Below are 8,844 nucleotides of genomic sequence, written 5' to 3' on the forward strand. Positions count from 1 at the left end.
AAAAGCTTTACTAAGTTACCACACGTTTCTATTAAAAGCCAAGTTCATGTTATCATGTAAAGTGCATTGCTTTTGCACATGGTTAGTGTAATATTGTTTGATAACTGGTTGTGATTGATTGAATGAATTTTTTAAAAGAAAATTATATGCTAGTAAGCATGGACACCTCCATTTACAAAGGAAACTCTGGCGAAATTTTCTAAAAATTCCAACACTTAGAAAATATTTTTCCAAACAAGTGTTACAAGTATACTTTATAACTTGTGTTTTGAATATAAACTTCGCCATAATTTTTGTAACAAGATACGAGTGTCGGAGGTTGATTTTTCTTAAATAAAAATGGAAAAATATATATATTTAGAATATATATTTTAATACTAAAACGCTTGTGTGATTATTTGCTTATGTTGTGAACTAGTTATATTATTTAGGGCAAAATAATGTAACTTAACAATATAACTTGACATTTGAATTGTGTGGTATGTGATAGAGGTAGTGAGTAGATAAACCGTACGTAGGATACGTGTTATGCATGAGAAACTGATTGTTATCTGTACCTTATTAGGACGTGCTTGATTTCCTGATTATTTGAGTAATTAATCTAATCGAGCAAACCGAGGTGAGTTCACACACTTTCTAAGGCATGGGATTCCCGGTGGTTGGGAATGGGTTAAAGAATTAAAACGAAACCTACATATCCTCCTTGGGTAGGATATGTACGGCCATCCTCCATAGGTAGGATGCCAATATAAATCCTGCGTATTCTCCTTGGGTAGAATACGTACGTTCGTCCTCCTTGGGTAGGACAACAACCTTAAAACTTACTAGACAAAACTCTATCATGAAGTCCCTCAATTTATATCGACCTAATCGCCGAGGCCAATGGCGAGCGGGTCATTAGTTAATAGCGCTATTAGGTTTAACAAACCTCACACCGTGCCAGTCGAACGGGCATGTACTAATGGACTATGGCAAACTGTCAGTGATGATAGACACTGATGTAGGGCACAACTTATTTGCGTTAGTAGTCGATATGGTACGGTCTAGTGGTTCACATGGGGAAGCCCCCACTGATCATGGAAATGGTTTGGGTAATAAAGAAGGAACTGGTTAAACATACTTTCAACTATGGGGTAACCCCCACGGCAATTATGCCAACGAAAGACAAACCACGTTTTTGGAAACTGAACAACCAAACGTGAACTCACTCAACTTTGTTGTTGACTCGTTGTTAGATGCCTTACAGGTCGCTAGATGCTTATGGAGCTTGCACGAGGAGGAGGTTGTTGTGGGATACAGATTGTTTTGTTCCTTGCTTAATATTTAATCCATATGAACCTATTAAACCTACGTTTAGGACTTTAAACTTATGAACTATGAAATTATGTTTTGGGTTTTACCTTAAATGCTTCCGCTGTTTATTTTAAACTTGGTAACTAGCTTTTGGTCACCAATTGTATTGTAGTTGGTTTTATTTACTTGATTACGTTGTTCAATATGATTGGTGGCTCGATCCTGGTCATGTCACGCCTCCAAGCGGTGGTACTCTGCATGTGGATTGATTTTGGGGGTGTGACAACTTCACACATACCCGTGGCTTTTATACATACAGACATACTTTAAAGGTCGACATTTTCACATACTAGGGACTTTTATACCAGGGACTTTTATACATACAGAACCCATTGGTGATCTCTTTTTCCTTATCGCTACATACCAGGGACTTTTATACATACAGACATACTTTAAAGGTTTACACATACTCACATACACATGAACTCGCTCAACTTGTTGTTGATTTTTCAAACTACATGTATTTCAAGGAATTAGTGGATCTGGCGAAGTATGCATGTGTCAGCTGCGTTGAATAAAGATGTTATCCAGGGTGGTAGGTTTAGGAGGTGTAACCCTTACCTAGACGGGTCACATGTCTTTAAACCTTGTTTTATTTAAAGTCTTTTGTTGTGTCTTATGAACATGTTTTAAACAAGTATGGTTTATAACTTATCTTAAGTGTTGACATTTTCAAACATTGATGTTATGGTATTATTAAACTTAATGAATGGATGAACATCTTGTGTTTTATTTTCATATAGCATTGTTATGATTGCTTCTATGGTATTAAGAAGTCACACCAAAATAATCCACGCTTCCGCAAAAGCCAGGGTGTGACAGCTTGGTATCATAGCCTCGATCATAGCGAACTAGGATTCTTTCTCGAGTCTAGACTATGATCACTAGGGCTCTCACGAAAACATTTTACATTGCATACACTAAACGTCCAGATCCAGGGCACAAACGTTTTTACGAACAAAAAGGCACAAATACACATTTCAAAATTTATATTCAGTCTTAGAGACTGTGGGAGTTCAGCCTAAGAGGCTGGGGAGGTTCAGTCTCAGAAACTGAGGGGATCAATCTTAGAGATTGGGGAAAATTTAGTCTTAGAGACTGGGAGGTTTGGTCTTAGAGACCAGGGAGTTGGTCTTAGAGACCAGGGGATTAGTCATAGAGACTGGGAGTTGGTCTTAGAGACCAGGGAGTTAGTCTGAGAGGCTAGGGAGTTCAGTCTGAGAGACTGGGAAGGATAGTCTGGGGAAGAATAGGAGGATTACTTGCATACATTATCGTGATTTACATGCTTATTTGATTTCATGTGGATATATGTGCACATGTATGGTTGTGTTACAGACACTATTCCATCATCTTCAGATACTGGAGTATCAGACACGTTGGATCCTATGGCGATTATATCAGACGATGAGATTCTGTTGGAGAATGAGGTTTATACGTCGGATACCACGAGCATGGATGATGACGACTTCCAGCCGTTTGCCCTGCCAAACGATGCGCCTTTAGCTGATGGTCCTATCGATGGGGATCCCTGCTCCTATCCCCCTCGCTGCGTTTCCCTTATAGGATTTACCTCTAGATGCGTTATCAGACGAAGATATCGACCTTTTCATAGAGGTTACCCTGGAGGGTGACCAGGGTGGTGGAGCCCCTATGGAGGACGATGTTCCAGTTGTCGACCCCGTAGTTCCTATTGCTGAGGCTCCTGTGGAGGAGGCTCCTTCTGATTCATCCAGTCCAGACTCGTTTGAGTCTGTGGCATCCGCTTCTTTGCATGACCGGGGCATGCAGCACTACTCTCCTGATGCTGACTCAGACATGGCGATGTCAGCAGCAACTGTTGTCCCCAGGACTTTGGCCCGGAGCCTGAGGTCGAGTTTGTACCAGCTGAGCCTGCTCCAGTTGGTCCGGAGCCTGTCATTGCTCACGACCCTATTGATGTCCCAGCCGTTGCACTTTTGCCTGATCCTTTACGAGAGCCTGACCGCATTGATCGGCCAGTTGTGGCTCCACACGTCGTTGATGCTCCAGTCATTATACCACCGATTTCTGATGTTCCCATTACTGATGCACCCGTTATTGCACCACCTGTTGTCGAGCATGCACCTTTTACCACCCATATTGATCCCAGGTATGCTGACACCCTTAATGGGTGGGTCGAGGATGATGATGATTATCCTCCGTTTGTTCTCCCCGTCACTCCACCCGCTGCACCTGCTTTTCCACCGCCTGATATTCCCCAGTTCCACCCACACACATCTGATGTCCACCGCACGGACTTACCCATCACCTTTCTACAGGAGATCCCTTCTCCCCGTCCAGGGGAAGGACCTTCCACACAGCAGCCCGATCATATGCCTTATACGACAGCAGCTTTTTCATTCATGCCCTCTTTTACACCTGCCCCACACACCGCTTTTCCTGCTTCAGCACCTATGAGCGAGCCATTTTTGTGGTCATCGCCCAATGTTATGCCTCTGTCAGACCCATATCACCTGTTCCATGTCGGATATACCACATAGGACATACTTATATCCCTGTAGTTACAGCAGGATGCATTGAGCCGTCGAGTCCAGGAGCTGGAGAGGACACCGCGTCCTCCCCCTTGCCATTGTCAGTCTCCTTTTTCTACACCACCAGCTCCTCTTCCATTACCCCCTAATTCTGATGTTCGTTTCCCCACTCCTGAGGAGCAGATTGCTTACCTGCTGCGCGTTATCCATGCACTTGAGGAGGATTGGTTGCGCTTGCGCCGTTTGATTTTCTTCCCTCCTCCTCCTCCCCCATCAACATGAGGATTTTTGGTCTGTTGCAGGTAGTGTTACTTTTGGTAAGAAGACAGCGATTGAGCCGACTACACAGCATTTTGAAGGCCGCGTTTTGACATCTTGACTTTTGGATATTTGATTTCTGGTTGTTGTATATGGCTAGATAGTTCAGACAAGGGCGATGTGGCCCTTAGTCGCTTTTGATGTACAGTACAGTTTTATAACTTGTAAACATTGTATTGTGGTCTTGATTATATGATGGCTAAATCGCAGTGTTCTCATTATATGCGTTGTTGAATTATTTGTTTTATGTTATAGCATGGGATGTTATGTGTTATTGTGTCAATGAATGTTACTACATACGCTCATTACTTACTATACTTACTATGACCTGACCGATATGATCTTCTTTTAGAAGATGCCTCCATGACGAGACACACGTCTGCCTACTACTGAGGCGGAACTCCAGGGTATTGTTTGGTATACAGGAATGGGAGGTGGAATGGAATGAGTGATTACGAGAGAATGAAGAAAAGCGTGTTTGGTTGGTCAATGGAATGGAATCACCCATTCTAAAAGGCATTCCATTCCCTCAAAATCATTCCTTCCACCCCCCATGTTTTTTCCATTCCATCCCCTCTTGCACCATTCATCAACAACACCACAACCCACGACCTTCGCCACAACCCACCACCACCACCACCCACCACCGACGCCATCGCCTCCACCCGCCACCACCTCACCCCGACAGCCACTGTCGTCGCCGCCACCCACTCGCCACCGTTATCACCCACAGCTGCGACCAACCGCCAATGCCACTCGCCGCCGCCGCCCACCACCAACGTCGACGACACCACCACCGCCACCACCAACCGCCGCCGCCACCACCTTTGCTGCCACCCACCACCAACAGCCACCTTGTCGCCACCACCACTCGTCGTCACCGTCGCACCGCCACTCGCCGCCACCACCACCACCCATCGCCGCCACCGACACCCACCGCCACCACCTATAGCCACCCACAATCACTACCACCGACCACCACCACCACTCATCGCTAATTTTATTACTTCGTTTTTCATGCCTACTGAACAATACACAATAATAATTCATTGCATTCCCTCGTTCATTCCATTACCTCGTCCATTCCATTCCTTCGTCCAGTCCATTACCCCATACCAAACAGACCCTAATTGTTTGTATTCAATTGTTTCGGTTTAAATTATTCAATTATTATAAGACCGTGGGGTATGGTGGGGCGAGGTTTGGGGCATGCGTTGACACGTGGAGTTCGAGCCTTCCCACTGGTGAGTGACGTGTTCGTGGGGTATGGCGGGGCGTGGCTAGCCCGCATATCTTGGCAGGTTTATTAAAATAAAAATAAAAAAAAAACAAAAATTAAAAATACGCACAACATTTAAAAAAAGCCTAAAATTTTATTAAATTCCCAAAAATTACAAAATTCTACAAAAAAAGGATTACAAAATAATAAAAAAAACCTAGAGCGTTAGGTAGATTTCGAAAAGGGCGAGCTTGTCGATTTTGGCCACCGCCACCCGGTCTTCGTGACTTATCTTACCGCCCGGGACGCTGTCGTAGTAGACATTAAAACGATCGAGCTTCGGTCGTAGCTCGCGCCATTTGTGTTGGCACGCGTTTAAATTGTGTCGGTCGTTTCCCACGTTATGCCGGTACCTAGCAAAAGCTTCCGGCCAATAACGGGTCTCACCGGGTTGGCGGCCCTTCATTGCGTCAACGACGCTCGTGACAAGAGCTAGCTCTTCCTCGTGTGTCCAAGAGGCCATCAATCAAGTGTGTGTGGGTAGCGGGTTTGATCAAGTGTGTTTGGGTTGGGGTAGTGGTGGACAGCCGGTGGGGTTGGGGTTATATAGCGATGTGGACAGTTGGGTGGGTGAACCGCTTGGCTTGGCCAAACGGTTATAATTTGAATTTTAAATGTAGCCCGCTATGACCTAGCCAACAAGCGAATAGGAGCCGGCCACGTAGGACCACTAGGCATGCCCAACACCCGATCTTAACTCCCGCCAAAGGGGCCACGCCCAAACCCAAGCCCACCCGGGATGGTGGCTTGGGCGTTTTCAGCCAACCCCCGCCCCATACCCCACAGTCTAACCATAATTGCATCATTCCGATTTAAGGCATGAAACTTTTAATTTTATGATCAATAGGTGTGTATTTTTGGATAAAAATTGGTATTTTTACATTCTTATTAGTTATTACAATAAAACCTAAGATATGCATAGAAACAACAGAAGACTCGATGCAAAATCTCTAAACATCTCTAAACGTTAACCCTAACGCCTAAACCCTGAACCCTAAAATATATATGAAACAATAAACGACTTAGTGCCAAATCCCTCTAACCAACCGAACAAACCGATTCGATGACAGGTTCCTAAGGATCTTCCTAGCATCCGACACTTGATCATCGGCTAACTTTTCTATGTTTTTCAAGTACCTGGAACTCAAAATTTTCTTTCGGCCACTATTACATCCCGATAACGACATGATTATCGGAAGGAGAAGCTTTCTGTTGGTCGAAGTCCCTTCTTGATCAATTGATTGCATAATCAAGCTCACATTTTGATCATCTTCCACCAATCTTTTTCTATTCGTGGGGATTGAAACCAAATTAGACAACATCTTAGATGCCAAATCTCTAATCTCAATCGGCTTTGTAGCAATGAGTTTGATGATTACTTGTATGAATCCCGCCTCACCCATTGCTTTCTTGAAATCATCCGATATCCCACTTAACCAATACGCGGCTTTTAGACACGATTCTTGAACCGCGATGTCACCATCTTGAACAAAATGTAGTATGTGATCCATGAAACCATAACTCACTAAACTGTTCAAATTTGTTAAATCCGAACACAAACTCATGATCACCCTTATAGACGTCTCTCTACTTTTAGATGAAAAGGACGATTTCGGATCCAACACATGGACTAAAACACGAATCCCCCCTTCGTTTACGATTGAATCAATCACTAGTTGATCCCCAACCGCGATCGCTTGGAGAAACTCCATGGAACTGATCTGGGAAACTTCATTTCTCGACTTGACAAGATTAAACAAAGATCTGAAGCGCGCCGTCTTCGACTACAAACCTTTTAATCTCATCAACACCAACAAGGTTTTTCAAAACCCCACAAGCCAAACCAACCAACTCACCACTACTTTCACACTCACCAGCAGAGATTCTCAACAATGATGTCACCCCGCCATGAGCTGAAACAGACCAAGCATTTTCAGACTCAGCTGTGCATTTCATCAAACACCTGGTGGATAAACTTTTACTCAACTCACTCCCACACTCCAAAACTCTGATTAATGGAGCAACAACACCAATTGACAGCAAAACCCCTTTATACAACTCAAACCCACAAATCATATCCAATGATTTCAACACTTCTTCTTGAACACCCAAATCTTTTGAACTCAAAAACCCCACTAACACATGAACAAACCCTTCAACCTCCATAGCAATCTTCAACCACCTGTCATCTTCTTGAATCACTTCATTAAAACAAATCAATGCTTGCTTCTTCATCTCAAAGTTCCCAATTTTAAACCTTGAAAACTGATCATTTATATAGAATTTCAGATCGTCGTTTGAAGCAGAAGTTGCAGGTCTCGAAACAACAATGGCGGATGGGGAAAAACAATCGAAAGAAGATAATTCACATAAAGATTTTATATGGGCATTGAATTTCTCACAGATTATGTCAAGATCACTCTGCATAAGAAGCTTTCCTGTGTAAGAAAGCTCGATACATTTGTGAACCAGTTGTGTTGTTTCTTCAACTGATTGAACGACGTCGTTTAACAGTGAACAGTCGGCGGAATCTTGAATTTCTGGCGGGATAACGGCGAGGATGGAGATAATATTATTTAGCTTGTTTCTTATCAAAGCCCATTTAGAAGAGAAGACTTTGATTGAGTGAGAGATGATGATTAAGGAAGAAATTTGATCGGTGAGTAGCCGGAATCTTGATATTCCGGCGAGTGTGTCTTGTTGATGTTTCACCATTTTGGTGATTTTTATGTTTTAAAGAATGTGAATGTGCATTTTCTGGTGACTTGTTGGATGTGAAGTAAGTAATGTGGCATTAATGGTAAACAAAAAATGTGGCATTAATGGTGTTGTGTCTGTTATGCCTGTTACCTAGGAATGAGGTGGGCAAACTACCCTAGAAAAGTAGGGTGGGTGATTGGTTATTGTTTTGAGGTTGAGGGGTACTTTTGGGATTTGACAAGTGAATAAGTAAAGTATGGTTTTGGGTTTGTTGCAAGTCTGTGGTATGCCAATTGCCAAATCATTCCTTCCAAATCCCTAGTCATATTGGGTTAAAAAAATACGTTTTTTCTTAAGTAAACTTCTTTAAAAAACACACCTCTCTTCTAAACGAGCAAAAGGTCAAACAACAAATAATATCCTCGACTCAGACGAGTAAAGGGCAGACAAATTACACCATATACAACAGATATTTACACAAATCCACTTATTTAATATATTTACAAGACAATCTATTTTTAGCCCACCCATAAACCCTAGATTTAACCTCCCCTAAGATATCTTGTGTGACACTTGTGTCACCACCACCATCAAACAAATACCAAGCCAATGAAATATTGTATTTCATACTTGGGATCTGTATAAATATGTGTATCTTTTGCGCGTATCAATTCTTGTTCG

General features: G+C 42.9%; 2 protein-coding genes across 2 annotated transcripts; both read right to left on the reverse strand.

Annotated features, from left to right (window-relative positions):
- Positions 1-6,485: 6,485 nt before the first annotated feature.
- LOC110868172 lies at positions 6,486-7,175 on the reverse strand. Its single transcript, XM_022117303.1, has one exon. The coding sequence runs from the start codon at positions 7,173-7,175 to the stop codon at positions 6,486-6,488; it is 690 nt and encodes a 229-aa protein (XP_021972995.1).
- Positions 7,176-7,215: 40 nt separating this feature from the next.
- Positions 7,216-8,178, reverse strand: LOC110868103. Its single transcript, XM_022117225.1, has one exon. The coding sequence runs from the start codon at positions 8,176-8,178 to the stop codon at positions 7,216-7,218; it is 963 nt and encodes a 320-aa protein (XP_021972917.1).
- Between the last annotated feature and the right edge of the window lie 666 nt (positions 8,179-8,844).

Source organism: Helianthus annuus, chromosome 1 (genome assembly GCF_002127325.2).
Source record: "Helianthus annuus cultivar XRQ/B chromosome 1, HanXRQr2.0-SUNRISE, whole genome shotgun sequence".
Classification (NCBI taxonomy): Eukaryota; Viridiplantae; Streptophyta; class Magnoliopsida; order Asterales; family Asteraceae; genus Helianthus; species Helianthus annuus.

Bases quoted from the DNA above. Each gene is read 5' to 3' on its own strand.
- LOC110868172 (XM_022117303.1), bottom strand. From the start codon at position 7,175: ATGGAGTTTCTCCAAGCGATCGCGGTTGGGGATCAACTAGTGATTGAT.
- LOC110868103 (XM_022117225.1), bottom strand. From the start codon at position 8,178: ATGGTGAAACATCAACAAGACACACTCGCCGGAATATCAAGATTCCGG.